The sequence below is a fragment of the Pteronotus mesoamericanus genome, unplaced genomic scaffold, assembly GCF_021234165.1.
Source record: "Pteronotus mesoamericanus isolate MK-2021 breed Mesoamerican mustached bat unplaced genomic scaffold, CSHL_Meso_final scaffold_174, whole genome shotgun sequence".
NCBI classification, from domain to species: Eukaryota; Metazoa; Chordata; class Mammalia; order Chiroptera; family Mormoopidae; genus Pteronotus; species Pteronotus mesoamericanus.
This window is the reverse complement of record NW_026555309.1, coordinates 28,679,822-28,702,422: the sequence shown is the minus strand read 5'-3', so window position 1 is coordinate 28,702,422 and position 22,601 is coordinate 28,679,822. Positions and strand designations below refer to the sequence as shown.

General features: G+C 34.6%; 1 protein-coding gene and 1 pseudogene across 3 annotated transcripts in view; one reads left to right on the top strand and one right to left on the bottom strand.

Annotated features, from left to right (window-relative positions):
- The window catches only part of CSMD3 (CUB and Sushi multiple domains 3), a 929,671-nt gene that overhangs the window by 103,320 nt on the left and 803,750 nt on the right, over window positions 1–22,601 (top strand). For all 3 annotated transcript variants that reach the window (XM_054590414.1, XM_054590413.1, XM_054590412.1), the window contains exon 3: window positions 7,822–7,934. In XM_054590414.1, coding sequence (XP_054446389.1) covers window positions 7,822–7,934 — 113 coding nt within the window. The remainder of the gene's footprint in view (window positions 1–7,821; window positions 7,935–22,601) is intronic.
- Window positions 15,254–16,610, bottom strand: LOC129084286 (KATNB1-like protein 1; annotated as a pseudogene).

The window sequence follows — 22,601 nt, the reverse complement described above, 5'->3', positions numbered from 1 at the left end:
CCATAACGATATGAATCTAGAAATCAGTCACAACAATAAAACTGAAACACACACACACACACACACACACACAAAGACATGGAGGCTAAATACCATATTACTAAACAAGGAATGGGTTAACAATGGGACCAAGGAAGAAATCAAAAGATACCTTGAAACAAATGAAAATGAGAGTACAACAACCCAGGATCTATGGGACAAAATGAAAGCAATTCATAGCAGTAGAGTCGTATCTCAAGAAAGAAGAAAAATCTCAAATGAATGATCTAAGTTTATACTTAAGTGAACTTGAACGAGAACAACAAACAAAGCCTAAAGTAGAAGGAAAGAAATAATAAAGATCAGAACAGAAACGACGATGGGGGTGGGGTGGGTGCAGCAGGGGAAAGCGGTGGTGAGAAAATGGAGACAAATATATTTGAACAATAAAAAATTAACATAAAAAAGAAATAAAATAGTCTAAAAAATGCAAAATATTAGTGAAACCAAGATCTGACTCTTTGAAAAGGTAAAAGAGATTGACAAACATTTAACCAGGCTCATCAAGGGAAAGAAAAAAGAGAGAGAGAGAGGGAGAGGACCCAAATAAATATAATTAGAAATGAAAGAAGCAACAACTGACACCAAAGAAATACTTGTATTTCTCTGGATAAAGAAAAGAATAATCATGTTGGGTTCAGGTTGAAAATAAAATGTTTGGTATGTTAAGTTTTAAAAGCTTATTAGGCACACAAGTAGTGACAACAATACGCATCTGGAGCTGAGAGGAGAAAGAAGCACAGTTAAAACCATGGCTTCAGATGAGAACCCGCTGAGAGAGAAAGGATGCCTGAGGACTGAGGTATTGGCGCATCGGCCACAGAGACTTAGGGAGGTCAGGCAGCAGCAGCCGAGGTGCATGTAAAAGGCAGAGGCCAGGGAAGTCAGAGAAAACCGAGAGAGGGTAGCTTAGGAGCGAAGTGAAGAAAGTCAAAAGAGGTGCAATGAGATGAAAAGTTCTACAGTCGTTTTACCTTGACAATGTAGAGAATGATTTTTTGAAATGCTTTATATACAGTAAAACATTTTGTAACAGTATAAGAACTAATTTATAATTTAGTTTTAACTAGTTGTCCAATTTAAAATGTTTGAATCTGAAATGTGATTATTTAAAAATAATAGATTAATGGTCTGAATGATTTTACACTTGACATGAACATTTTTCATTTGATAGCACTAAATTAGTTCATAAATCATGTCCAAATCCAGTAATTAATTAGGTAGAGAAATGACTGTACATATGTTCTATGTCATTGCATTTTCATATTAATTATTCTCCATGATGTATTCCAATGAAGAAAGATTATAATTTTATCCAACCTAAAATAACTAAAAAAGTTTACAAGATGCTATGCATTCGTAAATTGTGTGTATGTCTCTATCAGGAGAAGTTTTCAAGGTGTTATGTCATTCACCAGTTGTGAGTTTTATAGATATATAGATAGTTATAGATAATAATATCAGTGTGCAGTTGTGAAAATTTATTAAAAAGAGGTGTGGGACATAGTGGGTATTATTAATGGTTATGTACATCTTGTAAGAGTAGTTATATTCTCAAATGTTTCTATCTAATAGCTTTGAAATTTAAAAGTTGACTTAAACAGAGCCAAAACTATTTTTAAAAAGTCATCACTTAATTTTAGAATGTCTAAGCTGAATTGTATAGTACCTTTATCATAACATCTTCAATCATTACCACCTTAAAGCTATATTGAAAACTCTGCAATTACATTGTTCTGTTTTATGTACCATAAAATATTATTTCTTACTACATTTTTTACTTATATAAATCCATAAAATTGGTGAGTGGCACAGAATCTCAAAATGAATAGCCATCTGCATCACTGTATCATTTGACAAATAATATAGACCACAAACACACGCGTGCATACACACACACATAATGTATCTATGTAGGGACTTTGCTCATTCATTTCTCTTTTTTGAGCAAACACTTTAATGCCTAAAAAAAAAATAGACAAAATTCCATACTTCTAATACACATGTTTTAAGTATGTAGATAAATAACATTAATCATATACATTTTACTTTGTTAAATCTGAGAGATCATCAATAATGCCTTTCTGGGAAATAGAAAGAACCATTAATTTAGAATTAATTCTTATTGATGTGTATTGCATACATGACACAAACAAATAATTGCTAATATGGAAGAATGCAAAGCATACATTTGTAAAGTCATTTTTTTAAATTAATGTCAGGATTTTGGGAAGTTGTGGGGGATCACTTGACTCAGTTTCAGGAACTGGATGTTCCTAAGGACATATGTTCTCATCCAGTCTCTTCATTCCTGTCCCTTCCTTCCTCCCTCTCTCACTCTCCTTCCTTCTCTTTCTTCTCTTCCTAATTGAGAAGCTTTATCAATGATTGGGATGTAATAATTCTCTCATCAATTTCTTTGTCATTGTTTTGCTTTTAATTTACCATAAGCAAACAGCATAGAATCAGTCTTTACTAATTTAAATCCAAAATCATCAAAAGTTCTAGGAATGCTAAACTGGAGGAAGGAAAATAAAAACAACATAGAATAACATAATAGCATATATTTGAAAAATTATACTTGTTCAAAGAGTGCAATTTCATTATAAGTACCAATAATTGTTTACTACAGGAAGAAAGTCCTGATAGGTGTGTAAAAGAACTTTCTAATTCTCACGTTTGTCATCAGGAGTGGATAACAGTAGCAACAAATATGTTTGTATTGCTTTATACATGCCATTGTCCCAAGTGGCACGCTTGTGCAAACTTATTAAAAAACTAGCAAGAACTTAAAGGATAGGTAATAAATATTTTCATGTATATTTTGACAGAAAACAGCCTGGGAGGGAAGTAACCTGCCCAACACCACAAAATAGTAAATGTGTAACATTGAGATTTACTCCAGGTAATTCACTCAAAGAGTTACCGCTGAATGTGTTGATTCTACTTAGATGGGCCCTCGGTAGGTCCATTATCAAATTATGATAAAAAGATCATTCAGTACGTGCTAGGCACTGTGTTACATTTTTACAAGCAATGTCCCATTCGATCCTCACAATGTTACTATGGGATAATTTCTAGTATTAAACTCATTTTATTCGGATATAGCAGTAAACCCATTATCAAAGTGATGATAAGCAGTAGAATATATCATTTCCAATTGTATACTCTAGAATAAAAGCTCACAGACAATACCTTCAATCACCTCTTAAAAACCCCAAACTTTGGAAATACTATGTTCATTAACAATTGCAGGTGTTTATGCAAGCTGGGGAACATCGTTATACAGATTTAAATGTCTAACATTGATTAATTGTCCAACATAACATTCCTGTACTTCAAGTTTTCTCAGTGCCTCAACTAGACTGCCTTTGGAATTATATTCGTTTAGTTCTAAGGATAAATGAATCAATGAATTTAACAAAAAATAAGATTAGGAAGCAGGGACAATATTTGCAGCAGAGAGGGGAGAAATAGAAAAGGTTGATTTTTGAAGAAAATTTCTAGTAATATTTTGCATGGTTCCTGGATATATTATTGATCTTTAATATGAAATTCCACATCACAGGGAAAGATTAATTTCATATACAAGTTCCAGCACAAATAATGCCTCATTTTTATTATAAAATATTTCATTACAAAGTCATAAGCATGTAATTCTGTAACATAACCCTCTACACTCAAGCATGCCATATGACATTTTAGGTGAAATGTTCAAATTAAAACTATAAATTATTACGCCCATATTATTATCCTCCTGACAACAATCAAGCAGGCCTTACTTTTGCTGGAGCCTGTATGGATTGACTCTAGATATAATGAGTTGAGGATATTCTCAGCTGTTTTCTTTATTGGATAGAGATTTCTTAGCATTTGCCCATTTCTTGGGGTTCATACAAAAAAGAAAAAAATTGTAGTACTTACAGCAGAAAAAGATTTAATTATAAAAATTCTGAATTTAAGGCTGGGCCATGAGTGTTAATGGAAAACCTGCACTAACTTTCGGGAAATAAGGAATTTGCAGAAATTGTGGAAAAGAACCAGCAGTGAATTCAGCTGTTTGTTAGCACCAAAACAGCTGTGTAAATAAGGATTTGTGTAAGCTCGTAGGAAAACCTCACCTTTAACACATGCTGCCGCCCATGCACCTATGGGCCAAGGCATAAGGATGCTGACAATTTTAATTTACATTACAAATGTTTTAAAAGTTTGTTCTTTTGCAAAATCTAACAGAGAACACCAGTGACAATTGGAGATACTTTGGCAAGTGCAGTTCTAAGATTTAAAGGCATTTAATACAGTGGAAAGATTAGAAAAGAGGGGCAATGAATTCCAGTTACTAACCTATTTATCTATATGTTTATTTTTGTCATAGTTATATCCATACCTACCCCAATCTCTATCTGCATGTATATCAATATCTATTTAATTTCCAATTCAGGAGCTATATATAGCACATGGTCCTAACATTATGAATTTACCTTTCTAACACATGTTGCCTTCTTTGGGAATTTTGCATTTGATAAAAGCTTCAGATCATTTACTTTCAGCAAATGATATAATTATTCAAATATTGCCACAGCCATCTTTTCCTTCAATAGTAAATGACTGCCATCTTCACATGACCATGAATTATTTGCTGTGCTTCATGTACCCAGATATCAATAGGGTATGCATGATTTATTCTCACAGAACAGTCGTTACTTTAAATATCTACTTGTTCCTGCGGTTTTCTCATTCATTTTGAAATTAAATAGGTTAATAGTTTGTTTCAGCAGAGAATTCCCTGTATATCACCTGCTTCATTTTTAAGAACTGCATAACCAAAGTAAAATTGTAAGATAATTCATATCCAAAACTCTTACTGTAAGTCATGATAAATCACTGTGAAAATGTTGGTGCTATAGTACAATGTATCTCAGCCATAACCTGCTAGATTTAGACAAAAGGGCAGTGGATTTTGAATCATAGCACTAAGGAAATTAACTTTTAGTGACTAGTTTTAGGGTCCAGAAAATATACCAGGCAATTCCACATGAATTCTCTTATTTAACATTCACCAAATTTGGAGATTTTGGTAATGTCAACATTTTTATTGTTCAATAAAGCCCCTTTCCCTCTCTGTTTTACCATTCCTCCTATCTGCTTTCCCCTGATCTCATTATAAGCAGTAATATGTTATAGACTTTTCTAAAATTAAACTTATTGGGGTGGCATTGTTTAATAAAATTATACAGGTTTCAAGTATACAACTCTATAATACATCACCTGTACATTTGCCACCCAAAGTTAAGCTCCTTCTGTCACCAAAGTCATATGTTTATCTTTTAAGAGATACAACTCTAAACCATGGACTGAAATGGAAATCACAAAGGAATTTAGAAAACAGTTTGAATACGTCTCCTGTGGGATGTAGTTTTGCAGCAAAAAAAAGAAAATTTAAAGCTCAAATGCTTTTATACTCTAGAGAAACTGCTACATAAGTGTGTACCAATGAACTTCTACAAAGATGTTGATGAAAATACAGTGGACAAATTCTAAACAACCCAAATGCCCACCAACAGTAGAATGAATCAATGAACTGTGGTGTGTATTTCACAACGTGTTCCCATATAGCTATGGTTCTCAACATGTGATCCATGGATCTTTGAAGGCCTTGAGATGTTTTTAGGGCTTCCACTATATCAAAACTATTCCATAATAACACTGAGTCATTATACACCTGTTTCACTGTGCTGACCTTTACTCTTATGTTACAGAAGAAATGGTGGGTAAAACAGCTCATATATTATAGCATCTCAATTCATCACCTCAAACTATGCTAGTATTCAGTAGTCACTGAACTCTTTATTATAGCATACCTACAATGCAAACACACACACACACACACACAACAGTTGTACTTAAGAATGTGTATGTTAAAGCTATAAATATTTCATTAATATCTACCCTTATTTTTAATGATTTCTATGACCAAATAAAAAATATGCAAAAAAAACCCTTCTTGTTCCTGTGAAAATATGATGGGTTGAACTGTCAGCTGAACTAGCCACATTTTTGATGAAACAAAGTTATTACTTGAAGGAATGACTAATATAAATTATGGTTAATCACACTTGAGTATTTGATATACTTTAAAAAAAATTGACTTGTTCCTTCAAGAAAAACAACTGACAGGATTAGTTGTCAGTAACAAAGTTTGAGTTTGCAAGTTAAAAAAAAAACAAACTTATTGTGGTTGGTTATTTTAAAATGAAATAATAGCTCTGGCCAGTGTGGCTCCGTGGATTGAGTGCCGGCCTGTGAACCAAAGGGTCACTGGTTCAATTCCTAGGCAGGGTACATGCCTGGGTTGCAGGCCAGGTTCTCAGTAGTAGGTGTGCAAGGTGCAACCGCACATTGATGTTTCTCTCCTTCTGTTTTTCCCTCACTTCCCATCTCTCTGAAAATAAATAAAATCTTTTAAATTTTTTAAAAAATACAACAAAATTAAATAATAAATGCATGTTTCAAATTTTCTGTTTCAATTTAGATAGGGTAAATATTGCTAGATCTAGTACACAAAATCCCTTTAGGGTCTCATTAATGTATTAGAATGTAAGCAGACCTAAGACACAGTTGAGAACTACTGCTATATAGCAATAAAAATATATGGTAATTTCAATATAGGTTAATCCTACACATATAATGTTGATTAAATAATAGCAATTATATAAAAATATATTTCTTTTGTACATAATTTTTACACAATAATTAAAATAAGAAAAGCAAAAAGGCAATTCATAGAAATAAAAAATTATGTAGCTGCAATATTTTTAGAAAATTTATAACCTGTGAATGTGCCTTTTTTAATTTTTAATTTTTCTTTTTGTATTTAGAAAGTTTCAATTATAAATTACCTTTAAAATATTTTATTTATTTATTTTCAGAGAGGGGGAAGGGAGGGGTAAAGAGAGGGAGAGAGACATTGATTGGTTGCCTCTTGCACACCCCAAACCTGGGACCTGGCCTATAACCCTGGCATGTGCCCTGACTGGGAATTGAATTAGCGACCTTTCAGTTTGCAGGCTGGTGTTCAGTCTGAGCACACCAGCCAGGATCTGTAAATTACCTTTCATATAATTGTATAAAATTGCTTTAATTGTATGCAATAAATTATTAGCCAAATAAGTGATAAATTATGGGTAAAATAAATATTTGTTCTGTAAACATATGCAATATTAACGAAAAAGTAATGACATATAGTAGAACTTATTAGACTAGTGTTTTGGAACCTGATAAAAACAAAATTACTCTTCATTTTTAGAAATTTCAATTTCAAGTTTTCATATTTAGATCACATCCTTTACTTCAGTATTAAATTTTACTAAATACTTCACACTCTTTATAAATATTTTTAATTATCAGGAAAATAATTTATTTGACAAAATTATAAATGTTTGGTTGTAAAAATCAGGAGCATAAAGTATGCACAAAGACATATTCTCACAATTCATTTCCCAAAGTTTGAATTAATCAATATTTTCATATAGATGATGAATATGATAGATATAATAAATAGTAATGCACACATACATACATAATAATTTAATATATTTATATATACTTATAGTAATCACTTTTGATGAGTGAGTTCTAATCAATGTATCATAAATTCATGTATATGTGTATAAATGCATGTATATAACTTGTACAAAGTTGGGGATATGATAAAAATTGCTCTCTAAACCCTATTAGGTAAAATATCTGTAACACTAACAATTAATTCCTTTTTGTTTTTAGGTTAACAGGATTCCATCTGCCACCACCAGTGACAAGTACCAAATCTGTGTTCTCACTACGTTTGACCAGTGATTTTGCAGTTAGTGCTCATGGGTTTAAAGTATATTATGAAGGTAAGTGATGGTAATATAAAAGGACCACTGCACAGTCTAATGTAGTCAAACAGAAATCCTCCAGGGTGGAAATGGAGGAGTCACCTGGAAGAAAGACACAGTTCATCTTGCTATCTCAAATCCTGTCCAAGATTCACTTTGTTATTCATCATTAATATATGCTTGTATTAAAATGCTAAAATTAAGTGGCTTTTATATTTCATAGCAGTGCACCTAGACATAGGAAAGCCTTTCCGTTAAATCTTAGGAGATGAGACCATAAAATCATTAAAAGGTTAGACATTAATAAAAGGAAAAAGAGGTGAGAGAAACAGGAAACTAGGCCTGATTAGAGAATCAGGCACCATGGCTCCCACCCTGTTCTCCTCTGTGCTTTGCTTCTCTGCCAGAAAACAAACTAGTCATGTGTCTTGTCTCCATGTTAGAGTCAAGAGTAAGAGTCCACTAAGACACTAGGGTTAACATCTTCTATTGTAAACCAGCCTTTCCAGGCCTTCAGATCTATAATCCCTTAACAACAGAGGGGAAAACTGAAAAGCTCTTGATGCTGAAGGTTTTTTTAAAAGATCTTAGTTATTTATTTTTAGAGAGAGGGGAAGGCAGAGAGAAGGAGAGGGAGAAAAACAATTGATGTGTGAGAGAAACACAACCAGACACCTGGCCCATAACCCAGGCACGTGCCCTGGCCGGAAATCAAACTGGTGACCTTTCCATTTGTGAGACAACATTCAACCCACTGAGCCACACCAGCCAGGGCAATGCTGAAGGCAAGAATTTTTATTGAAGATGTTTAATACAAATTCATTTGACATCAAAACATGACCTGAACTGATTGGAGTCCATTTATAATCTTTATTTTTCCTACATAGTGAGGCAATTTATGTGTTCACTACAGAAATGTTGTCTGATAATGGGTTGGCATCCCAGGCTCTGTTGAGGGTATTGAAAATGTATGGAATCTGAAAGTTTTTCTTTTTAAAATGCGAGAACATTCTAATGGCAAAACAATTTATTCCTGAGGTTTTCAGGTAGAGATCGTGGACCTGTAATTTCTTCTGTATGTAATTTGACAATAAAATTCTCACCTACTTGAGGTAACAGCTTCTGCCTTACCCACAGGAATAGTAGGTCAGACTTTAGCCCACCTCCGCAGAATTATATCACGCCAGATCTAATACTGTCATAAGAGATACACTAACATAGCGGGGTGGTTACTTTCTACAGCACATGACAATTCAAAATATGATTTGTTAAAGAGCATAATAGAGAACAATCTCATATACAATAGAATTTCTTTAGCATAAAGGTTAACAGTTTGCATGTGGAAAAGGTTTTTAACTAAATATTTCATCTAGTGCTACCTTTCTCACTAGAAAATAAAAATGCCCTCTAGCAAACAATTTGGTAAAAATATTTTCTCTTCTTCACATCTTAAGCAATGCCATTTTGCAACAGTGTTGATTACTATTTTCTGCCTAATGCATTTCTGAACTGTCTTGTTTAGCAAGGGAAGGTGCATTCCAACACTTATTTTCCTCCATTGTGAGAATGATAATCATTATTTTAAAGGTGTTTTTACAACAGTTGAATATTTTTTATCTTGGCAACTTAATTCCTAGTTTAAAACACAGAGATTTAACTTTAAGTAATGTAATTTTGGCAACACTGAAGGAGTTAGTAATACAGTAAGTTTCTATTAAAGGCTTAATAGAAAACCTGTCTGTGTGCATCAACGCACGAAGATATTTTAGATTCGTTTATTCTTTCAGTACTAAGTATGCTGAAAATGTATCCACTTGCAAGATGAATTATGATGTTGCTGTGTTTTCTGGTTTGACTGTCAAGTTTTATAAAATATACTAAAAAATATTTTCTAAGCTCCCTATTGTTTTTATATATGCAACATTAAATTTCTGCCTGACTTTCTGCTTCAGGGAAATGGACTCATATATCTTCAGGACATTTAAATGTATGTGTGGGAATTCCTGACTTAAAATATAAGGTGCTAGGCATGAAGGTAGTAGTAAGAGAACAGCTATCATGCTGCAGAAATCTTCAGGTATTGATTTGTGATGGGTATCCTTTACTGTGTATACTAGTTTTATATTGCTACCAAAACAAATGACCACACATTTAACATCTTAAAACAACAGAAATATATTATCTCACATTCTCTGCCCAGGGCCTCAAAGGCTGAGATAAAAATGTCCACTTTTTGGACTCTTATCAGAAGACTTAGGAAACAATCTACTATTCACAGCTCCTACAGGCCTCCCTCTTCCTTATACTCTCTCTCTGGGACGCAATATCTGAGAACCAACAACTGGAGCATTGAGTCCCTCTCCTACTGGGAATCTCTCAGCCTTTGCTTCAAATACATCTCTCTACTGTCTTCTTTTCCTCCACATATCCAACTTCAGCTGGATACTTCTCAGCGTTTAAAGGTCTATATGATTGACTCCCCCACCCCAAGTAATCAAAGCTAATCTCTCTATGTTAAATTCCTGAAATTTAAATATATCTGCAAAATCTTTTTTTGCCTCATGGCCTGACATATGCACAGGTTCCAGAGATTTTTTTTTGGGGGGGGGAGAGGTGATGGGTGTCATTTGTCCTGCCACACCAGGTACAACACTGTGTCACAATTTGCAGAGAGGGTAGCTACAAGCATTAGTTATTTAACCATGGTCAATTATACTGTAAAGGCCAACTTGTATATCGTGAAGTTCAGAAAACAAGTGTGACATTTCACAGCTTGTCCTTTACCCCCCAATCCCAACCCTTATATTTTGGATCCAGGTTAACATCTGTGATTTCCTCAAATGACAAGTCTGTACCCTACCCATGCTACAGCTAAATGAATCCTCTAATCTGGGCATTTCCTCTACATTTATCCTTGTATGCAAATTTTTTTTTCAAGATGATCCTAATGTCTGGATGTCATTAATTTTGATCTCATCTTCTACATAATCATGTACTATTTTCTTCATTTTTAAAAGTTTCCTAGGACTTTGTCTTCATGAATTAGAACTTATGAGAATTCTATTTAGTGATATTCTATTTAGTGATATCACTAATAATTCTTATTAGTGATATTTGTACATTAATCTGTGTTTCTCAAACTTCCAACATGGGACCACATGCATCACAATCATCTGGGGAATGTGTCAAAATGTATAGTTCTTGTCCCCAATTACATATCCTAAATCAGATTCTAGAGTGAAGCCCTAAAATATGCACTGTAATTCCAATTAAATCCAACACAGAATAATTGGTAAATGTAAGTCAGTCTGTGAGCGTCACAAACTTTATAAGCTTTTCTTACCCTAGTTCAGCTCCTTTACTTTCAAACTTTGCAGGGTGATAGTCCTGTTTCATGAAATTTGATCAAGTTTAAGCACTCTTAATCACTTATTGAAAGCACTTTTAAACTTTTGAAGTTAAAGCTGTAAGTTGTTAAAAATTTTTGGAGAATTTTCAACATTAATATCTAGCTGTACAAATCTTTATTTATCCTCATTATTGTGAAGCATATCCTTTAATTTCTTGTCACTGTTTTCCAAAGTGTATTTCACAGAATTTAGTTTTATGTTGGTTAGTGTTAATAAAAACAAGTGGCTTACTTCCGACTCTGTGAAACAATAAAACTGAGAAACACTAATGTATACTAAGTAAGTCCTATTACTATTTTTCCTAATTTAGTCAGGATAAAACTGGTAAGATGTGTGTTCCGTGAAGCACATGGTGGGAAAACCTCATTTTTTTTTTTTTGATCCGCTGAACAGAATTCAAAATATCTTCTAGTTCTGTTGAGTTATTTTGTATAATGGGGTTTCTACACTTTTGCTTTCAAAGATACATAATCATTCTCCTAGGTGAAAAAGTATATGGTTATATACCATGGTCTATCTTATCATTTTAGTATCATTTATTATGGAAACAAAGTAAAGTAATCCACACATATAGTAGATTACATACTTGTAATATATAGTTATTAATATTAGTTTATATATTATATACAGCGGTTACTTTAATATTTGGAAAATTTCAATCAATAATTTTAGCATATATCACTGAAGTTAATTATCAGAAACAGATATAAAAATAAGAACACAGTCTTGAAACCACTTTGACATAAGGTAGTGTTTATATCACAATGATAGTTGATGATTATGATTAAGCAAGAAATTATAAGCGTTGAATTCTCACTTTAAGCAAATATGCTGTCAAATCATTTCACATTTTATTTCAGAAATATGAAAATTGTGCTAATAACACTGCTACTGTTAGGTATCATTTATTTAGTGATTTCTTTGTGCCAATCACAGTGCTAAACATTTTATATGGATTTTCTCATATTAAAAAATTAAATGAAAAATTGTAATGAGCAGGAATTTAACAAAGTGCTAACCTTAATGTAAAAATATGTTTAAATTCCCTACAGATATAAACTGTATACATTTTGGAGACTTATTTTACATTTAACTATAAATATAATTCCATTTATAGTTAAGTGGATATGACCATATAGAATTTAGTACAAAGGAGCATTACAAAAATAAGAATTGCCAAAATTTTTCTGTATTGAAAAAATATGTAACATAAAAGCCAAAATACATTCTTGCATATAGTATGTGACCTCTGTGTTATTTGTCCTTTGTAGATACTTGATATACAAAGAATATTTATACAATTTACTATTCTATTTAGCTTTGTGACATGTTTATAAAAAGTTTATCCTTGAAAACTTTGAATGACTTTAGTGATTTTTAGGCCTTATTTTCAATGCCTAAGCGTTAAAAATTTAGACTGCAGTAACATCAAATTTAATGGAGCGCTTACCTTTTAGAATTAAGTCAATTATGCTTTTGGCAAAATAGCTGAATTATGGCAAAATAAATTTAAAATAAAATTACATAGATAGTTTGCTGGCAATAAAGGTAGGTTGGCTTCATAAAAGAGGTAAGTAAATTTTTACCTTAAATACTTTTAACAATAAATGAGAAATATATTTAAAAACAAAATGGAAAGAGATCTCATACATGTAAATACTTTTTTCTTTTTTTGTTTCTTGATCAAATTCAAATCTTTGTCTTAGGGTTCCATAGAGCCAGCCTACTTAGGATATAAAACATCCTATTCTATAGTGACCTTCTAGCTAAGTCATGATTGTCTTCTCTCCCATTTAAACAGTTGGAAGTGTTCAAAACCCCAATCCAGAGAATGTCATAAATCAGCCTTTTCCTTAAATATCATCTTAAAAGTGGAGTTAAAAGACAGCTATAATAAATGTGTGGATTTGGTAGGGTATACACAAAAATTTATTAGTTGTTTCATAGCAGTTATCCAAGAAGACATAAATCGCTTTGTATTTACTGCAAAGCTTCAGCAGTGTTACCAACACTATGACTGCTTTTAAAAACTAAGCCGTAACATTTTAAACATTTCACATTTCTGTAGTGTGGCATACACAACCTCTGAGAGGAGCGAAGTCCCAGCCTTGTTTCCCACTACTCTCTGCCTCAGCTCTTGAAACAAACATGTGAACATGTATTGAATTTCTACATATACTATGCTATTTAAATCATTCTATCTTAAACCCCTATCTCTTCTGCTCCTACTACCCTGTACACACCTCTTTGACCTTTCCACTTGTTTCTTATCCTTCCAGACTTTGCGTGGTTCTTAGTCAACCCCAGGAAGTCATTTATGGCATTTAAGATTGAGCCTAACAAAGCTCAGCGATCTTTTCTCTATGTGCAGATATGTACACCCCTTATCACAATATTATATTCTGCAATTTTGTATTTTTTGTTCACACTAGGCTGTGAGATACTTGAGGATATAGAACATATTTTGTTTTGTAAAAATGCCCCATCTTTCAACATATTTTTTGGCACCTTTAAAGTGCTAAACAAATGCTTTTTAAACTCAAATGAAATACAGGATATCTAATAATTTTACTAGTAATGAATTTAATGCATCTGCCTCTCTTAAATAGTTAAAACTCCAGTGACTATGTTAAAAGGCAGATATTAGCTATGTTAAACCACTTACAAAATGTTATAATCATATACATTTACATTAAATGAATAAAATTTAGGAAAATTGTTAGCCTTTTATTTGAGAAAAGCTATAAATGATATATATAACTCTGTTTTATGGACATTTTGTTTGCTTAAAAGTTTTTACTGTCTTAGCCTAAATAGTTTCTTTTTTTCTTTTTTTTTTTTGTTGGGGGTGTGTGCTAATGACACCAAAATTGGTATTAAAAAAAAGATGCCATACAGTCTAATGGCATTTTATATGAACTATTGGAGGAGGTAGTAATATAGTGTTGGAATTCAAAATACAAGGTTGGCCTTAAAATTTTTTATATTGATATTGGTATCACACACATCGGCTTATTAATAATTAAGACATTTTGTATACACATTATCTCAGCATGGACAAAAACATTTGGTACTATTTGCTATGATGTTTTAAACTTTCTAAGTCTTTTCAACATAAGAAAATAGCTGCACATATTTGAATGTTTTCTTATAAAATATAATCTTAAAAAAAAGTAACGATTGGCTTTTGTGGCTTCCATTGATAAGTTTCTGCTCTGTGCTGTCTTCTCCTTACTCCTGGCCTCCGGTTGTGGTACTACTCCAAAACCCTCAGCTTCCCTCTCACACCCTGGAGCTCCTACCCAACTCCCATCTGCACCCTCTCCGACCTTGTGGCTAGTTCTTCCCCAGAGAAGAAAGAAGGATTAGCTCCTCTTTCACTACATACCACATAACTTCATCCTTCTCTCTCAGCCCACCCTTATTTTAAATGCCTGTCCTGAAAGTTCCTATGTAACTGCATACCTGGCCCCTCCTACGATGTGCCATTTTTGCCAGTTTTCCCATATCTTTTATCTTCTTTCAGCTGCTATCTTTAGTGAGGACGAGAGTGCCCAGCAACTTCCAGGATGGGCATCTGTCTCCCCTGGCTTTGTCACAACAGTCACTGTATACTCTTAAAGTCACTATACCTTTCGCCCTGGACAGCAGTCCCATACCCTTCAAGAAAGACACCACTATTAACTTGCCATTATTATGCAAGCATCTTAAATGCCATATCATCCACTTTCCCCTCCCTCCAAACAAGAGTTGTGAGGGTTTTCTCATATTTTCAGGGGATTCTCAGTCTGCACCCTGTTACAAAAGGTTTTGACTTCTTCCGCAATTCAATGTTTTTTTTTGATAAATCACTTTTTGAAAATCAAATAGGTCAAGGATATTTTGAATAACCAAGTGCTCCTTTGTAGATGAAGTTTCTCAATGCTCCTATAATAAATAAGCATCTATGTGTGTAGCTATGTTATCAGTGTATCCTGGAACCAAACTAAGATGGTTTTCTTGTTCCCATAATCCACTTAATTGTCGTTTTAAAATGTGAATATTTTCATCTTTTACAGTTTCTGTTTTGGATGATAGTTCTGACCATCACCTTTTTATGACTGCTCGAAGCCAATTTAAACCAACTATTATATGTTAGGGTGACCGGGGACATGGGCTGAGAGAATATTCGCAAAGAGAAGAAAATGCAGAGAACGAAGTTTTATTTTTACTTTCCCAAGAGAGGGAATGGACTAGGTACAGAGAAATACACCACCCCTGAGGGATGGGAGCTATGAGTTGTTATTGGGTCAAAAAGGGGTGGAGGGTATAGCTGAGTAGTCAGAACAATGAGCTATAAATTGTGAGCTTTCAGGCTGTTAGCACAGGCTTCGCTTTGTTTCACTGTTAGCTTTGGGTTCGGGGTCCAGTTGCTCCAGTCTGGTATGTCCTGTTTGTGTGTATTTTAAAACACCTGTACTAGGAATGCTTTTAGTAATCTTCCCAGTCGTGAGAATGGATGCTCAGAGAAACAACAGTTAACTATGCCTGACAGCCTTAAGGAAAGAGAGCTAGGTAGCACTGGTAAAGAGGGCTCGAAAGGGGCTTTTATGTCCTTTCATTATATAGTCTTCAAATTTTCTTTTAAGTAGTGACTTTACTAGAGACAGCAAGCCTGCACAGCGGCCAGGTGAGCTGTATTGGTTTTCTTCCTCCAAACTGTTGACGAGTACAAGAAGGCAGCCCACCGCCACTCCAAGGTCTTCTATCCTCACCAAATATGCTGCACATTCACTTACGCTTCTCTTTTTCATGAAAGTTAAAGAAACATTCAATTTGAAATTCCTACTAAACAAAACTTCTGTCATTGTTTCACGGTCCTGAGAAACCGCAGAAAAAAGAGGGAATTTCACTATGACGATGTGTGTGTGAAGAACCGGAATCAGTGCTATCACGGAGTTATTTTTGAGGCAGGTGGCCTGCGCAAGCCAGTGTCTTTCCTTATTTGCTATGTCACAGCTCCAACTTCTAGTGGGCTGTTTCTTTTTATAATAAGGATTTGGAAAAGGATGATGAACTTTCTTTCTGTGGTACATCACTTTACGTAGTTTATCTGGCTATTCACAGCTTATCCAACTGCTCTATTTATGTAAGTAACCAACTTACATAAATAGATTAACTTCCTTCATATTCTTATTAGTGAAATTAAAGATCCTTTTTATTTTTCCCCAGGAAGATCAATGGAATGATCCTCACTATTATCACAGAAGATTCATTTTTTAACATTGTGGGTTTCAGACGTCATAATCTCTTGAATACTGGTGCCTCAGCCCAGCCCTGGTCAGGACCATTCAAATGCAGCTGCTTGCCATTTATTTTAATAGAAAATAAACCAGTGGTGTGTTCAGTTCCTTGGCCCCTGGGGACAAATGCGTTGCGTGTGTTTAATTTCATTAACTACAATACAGCCGACAAGAAAAATATATAAAATCAGCTTTCTGCAGCTTAAACACTAGCATTTGAAACAAATTATTGCATTAACTGTCACACTGGTAATTCTAGAATCTAGAGGAAAAACTATAAAGGTTTTATAAACCTCTGCAAATGCACTGACAAAATAATTTATAATTATTTGAAAACATGACTGGGTCCTGGCGAATATTTTCTCACCTCCGAATAAAGCTCCCCACCGCCCCATGCACGTTTTACATTCCGACCCCTGCGCCATTCCCAGCCCTAAACCCTCAGCTTTCAGGGTGGACCCAGGACCGATGAGCATGGGGCCACTTTTTCAGGCTGGCCTGACTCTGCCCTTGAGGTGGAATATCTGGTGCCGTGCCAGACTCTTCTGAAATATGCATCTGGTCAGAGGGGACCTTCAGGGCCTGGTGCTGCCGAGCCCGGAGGGCACCCAGCCTCACCTCCGGCGCCTCAGGCGGGAGAAGGACTTCATAAACGAGCAGGCCGCCCTCACTCCGCTCAGCTGCCGGGCCCTGCTCAGGAAAGCCAGGGAACCTGTGGCCTGCAGCACGTGCTTTCTGACACTTCAGTGAAGATTCTGCAAAATAAACCCGGTTGGGCAATTTCACCGGCTGGCACTTCTTCTCGGGGCTCTTCCAGGAGGGGTGTGGGTCTTCAGCCTGCGCTCCAAGATGCGCTATGGAGACCCGAGTCGTGCTGCTGAAGCCCCTGCATGGCGGCAGCGGGGCTGCGGACTCTTCCCCAGCCTGGAGGTGGCGAGGAGGCCATTGGGTGGGAGCCTGGTGAAGATGACTGACGGCGAGTCCACGCAGCAGCTCCTGCGGCAGCGGCGGAAGGCCGGCTAGCTGGAGACCCTCAGTAAGGCCGAGAGCGCTGGAGGGGACGTCACCAGGCCCCGGGCGAGGCACCTGAGGGATGCGGGGCGGTGGCGGGCGTGCGCCGGGCTCCTGTGCCTGTCCCTGCTCCTGTGCCTGTCCCTGCTCCTGTGCCTGTCCCTGCTCCTGTGCCTGCACGCACTGACCCAGGGCGGCTAAATGGTTTCTCTAGGAAGCATGTCAAAATTACAAAATTGCTCATAAAGCATTAAAAAAGCAAGCCGAGAATGAAAAATTGCTAAAGTCAGTGATACATAACCTACTTAATTTTTGTGCTTCATGTGGAAAAGATGAGATGGCATTCAAGGTTGTGTTTTATTCTCCAGAAAGATTAAATTTAGTAGGTAATCTCATTTCATATTGAATTTCCTTCTTTTATATATGTTGCTAAGTGTGTCATATTTGTCAACTGCTATAATTTATCATTTTGATATGAGTGCGAGATTGCGACAGTGATTAAAGATTCCAATTACACATCAAAGATACTTTTTTTGTGTTTCCTAGATTCAAAGGTCAAACATTGTGATAAATTGTTATAATTGATAGTACACAACAAGTGGATTAAAAGGAAAGAATAGTATGAGCTTGGTTAATAAATTAATTTGTGAATTTATCTTGATTTTCCCACTACCAAAATGTAGTAAGTTACAAAAAAAAATATAATTTTGTGTATATTGTTTTTAAGTATGATGGTATATCACAGAAGTTTAAACTGAACATGGTTTCTTCTTTATAAAAAAGTATGCTCTTTAACATGGTGATATTTAATTTCCTAAAAAGAATAAACAGCTAAAATAAAATGTGCAAATCAAATATTTTCAATAGGAGTAATAAACAATAGCAATCGTTTTGATGCAATTAATGTACCTACTGTATTAGGTAAAGTTATTTATCTTACTGGAGGAATAATAATGTCATCAAATCCCATTTTCAATACTTAGTACACAAATCTCAAGTTTAAGATGGAGTTTTAGGAATTTTCCCATGCCACATCAGACAATATAGTTTACGATATGTCTCCAATGTTTCAATAAAAATTATATACCTTTTCTAGGTAGTGTGATATGTTAACGGGGCAAAATATTCTTTAGATTTTGTATACTCTTTAAGTCAAAAATTTCAAAAAGTGAACATGGGAAGATGTTGTGAAAACCTTACTTAACTGAGTGCCCTAGTGAGAAAAGAAGAAAAAGCCTATTTTTCCGTTGTTCATGCTTGGGGAAGTAGGGGGAGAAAATCTTAGTTATTCCAAGGTTATAACAGGCTAAAATAGATGAAAAGCAGATGATCAAAAATCAAAAGCAAAGCAAGAAGCTAATCTGAAGTAATATTAAATCACAATACTATTTGAACCACATGTTAATGCTTCCTTATACAACAAAATGTGAGCTGACCTCAATGCACTATTTGTGGTACTTTTAGTATTTCAGGTAACTAAGTATTCATTTGCCGTTACTCCTTTTAAAATTGAATTATTACATTAATGACAACATTTCCAGATTATGTAGATAAAATAATTGAATCTAAGTAGTTCTCTTCAGATTCATTTGCACTTACAATAATCTCTTTGGTTATCTGTTATCTTTGAAGACACATCGATAATTCTTTCATGGCACCTCCCATGAAGACTTTATTCCTCATTCCCAAACAGTTCTCTGACAGTGTGCTCTCTTGGTCAGAACTTTCAGCTCTAGTCATCACCAGCTCTGCTTCATACTACATTTCATTCTGCCTTTCCATGTAGACATATTATAGGATTTGTTTCTCATAGGGCTATTTAAAGGATTCTTTGTCCACAAAGTGATCATTTCCATCTGTACTGGTTTTATATTGCTGCATGACAAATTGTCATTATTTAGTGGTCAATTGCTATGCAAATTAAAATATCTTAATATTGTAGGTCAGAAGACCAGGCAGGGGCCAGCCAGGTTCTTAGCTAAGATCTCACAGAACTGCTGTCGAGGTGTTGGCTGGCACTGCAAGTAAACCTAAGGCCAGGGTCCTATTCCAAGCTTACCTGTTGCCGGTTCAATAGTTGTTAGCAGTAGAATAATTGAGGTCTCTCTTTTCTTGCCAGGTATTTTTGACCAGGGATTTTTCTTAGCTTTATAGCCTGCTTGTGATTCCTTACTGTTCCTCCCACCAATGGCAGTTCACAGCCCGGCGTCCCTCCAGCTCAGCTGGAGCACGCCTCTCTGACGTGCCCTCCACTTCCAGTTGGCTAGAATAGCAAGATGTCAGGCGTGACTATCCCATCACCATCGGCATCTAATGTAAACTCATGAAGGGGGAAAGTACCCCATGATATTCATGCATTCCACCTACACTCCTGGGGAGGAGGTGGAAATCTTGGACCCTATCTTACAATTCTGCTTCACGTACCATGTTAAGTGATTGATTCATATAGATGATAGTTGAAAATGTGATTAAAAAATACAAGAAGAGAAATAACAAGAGGTTAGAAGATACATTTTATAATCAACCAATCTAAATGGCTTAATTTTTTTTTTACCTAAAAACAGATATAACTAATGGATTCTATACATTATTTTTCCTTTACTTTGGTAAATTGATTTAGGTCAGTAAATAGCACATCTTTATATGCTAATGCATAGGTTAAATACAATGTGATTATAATTTTATAATTAAAGTGTACTTCATATTTTTATTTTTAAAGATTATCACATTTTAAAATAAATGCATTTTTAATACTGCATGTCGTTCTTCTTACTGATAACTTTAGGGTAATGGAAATTTTCTTCTAAATGCTGGACGTGGTGTTACAAGACCTAATGTTTAATGCTGACTTCATCACTCAGATGTTGTGAGGCTCAGTCCTTCTTAATGTAAAATGAGTACTATAATATGGAGTCTACAACGTTGTTTTGTAGATCAAGGGAGTTAATGATGCAATATCTGCAGAGTAGTGCCTTATATATAAAAATCATTCAATATATTTTAGCTTCTTTTTTTGTTCCACCATACATATATGATATATATATTTAATATTAAATATTGATGTGTATTTAATATTTATATTATATATGCAATATTTAACATTGCATACTGATATAATAATATATTGAATACATAATATAGATATATTATAATGTTTGGTCACGTCATATAAACTCTTTGAATTTGTTTTCTCAAAAGGAACACTATATACAACTACTGGCTTTGTCTTCCTTAGAGTGTTGTCAAACAGGAAAATGGATGTGACAATTTATCCACGTATTATCTGGGCTAAATAAGTTATGCAGAAGCATCCTCAGATAGGGTTTCTTGGAATCATAGTGTTGCCAGTGGAGTAATTCATTTTCAGCTTGAACCAAAGAAAGAAATGACATTTTTCATACATGTACAAACACACACACAATTCTCCTCCTGTGACAAAGGTCAAAACCCTGACAGAGGTTAAGAGAGCTAAGTACTCAAGAGTTGCAAGTCTGAGCTGGCAAGTCAGTACTGGGAACAGAATTGGAAGATGGAGAGGCACAATTCCAACTGACTTGAAAAGAGGGCATGATAGAAGAATGGCAAGTCTTGTGTAGAAACCAATTAGATAATGCTTGTTACAAAAATACAGTCCTTTGAGTAAATGCATAAGCAAAATTTCTTAGGAACTTTCTGGAGACCTATAAGGTCCCTGAAGCAAAGAACAGACCTCTTTGTACAGGCATTGTGGCTAGAAGAGATGATACCTAGAAGTGAAATAACTATGTGTCAAACTATTACAGGGTGTTCTTATCTTTTGATAATTTTGATTAATTATTTTCTCCTAGTGACACAGAAATAATGGAAACCACTGACACATCTTTTAAAACTTTAAAGTTTTCTATATTCTAAATACTATATAGAACTGTGAAGATTCTATGTGAAAGGTAACAAGTTAGCCTGCCATAGTTTTATCGATACTGGCACAAGATAAAAAAGTACTGAGTCAGGGACAAATGATTTTAGTACAGACAGCTATAGAGTAGCCAGAGTATCAGCAATTGTTTAGGTTCCCAGAACCTCAGTTCTCATAGGGCAATGAGAAGAAGGCCTGGCGACGCCTATATGCACAATGAGATGTGCCATGGGAGAGGAATCTGTAGTTAGGAATCTTCTGTAATAGATACCAAGTAAACAGGCCCTCTCCGCTGGAAGGAGATACTACTTCTTATTGCTGCTGAACAAGGATAGTAAGTAACCCTGCTTTCAAGATATTTCATGGGGAAATCATGAGAGGCATATTGAGAATTACATTCCAAAGTGTGTATAGTGTTCTGCCACCTTTTATACTGAAGGATATTTGTTGAACTATCTTTCTATAGTGTGAGATAAACCTACTCCATCATAATTGCATAAGGATTTCTCTATCTACATTTCTTTGTACGATCCGTATCTTGTTTTGTCTTTTTGTACTGCTTTTTGTTTGTTCCATACTAGGATAATACTAGTTCACCAGATGTGTTGAGGAAATTTCCTAACAGAGTTACCACAACATAAATTCCAGGTGACTAGAAATAAATTTAAAAAAATTATAAAATATGCAGTTTATAAAAGTATATCAGAATGTTGTCAGTGTAAGGGAGAGGACAGTTTTCTAATTACAAAAACCATAAAAACATATCACCTAGGAAAATATTAATAGACTAAATAAAATGTGAAAGCTGCAGAATACAATAATGAAGTTTTTATTTTAAAGGCAAAAGTAGGAATTTAAAATATGAAATCTATAGGATAATATATGATTTATGTATGTTTTATATTGGATTCATATTATATACATACAACATTATCTCTGAAATGACATTTGTGAAAGAGATTAACTAAATTACTAAATAGCAAAAACAAGTCAAGAGCATGTGAATAAGACTTTAAACTTAAGATAAATTTATCATTAACACTAATCTTAAGATTTGAAATATTTTTTTGCAAGTTGATAGGAAAAA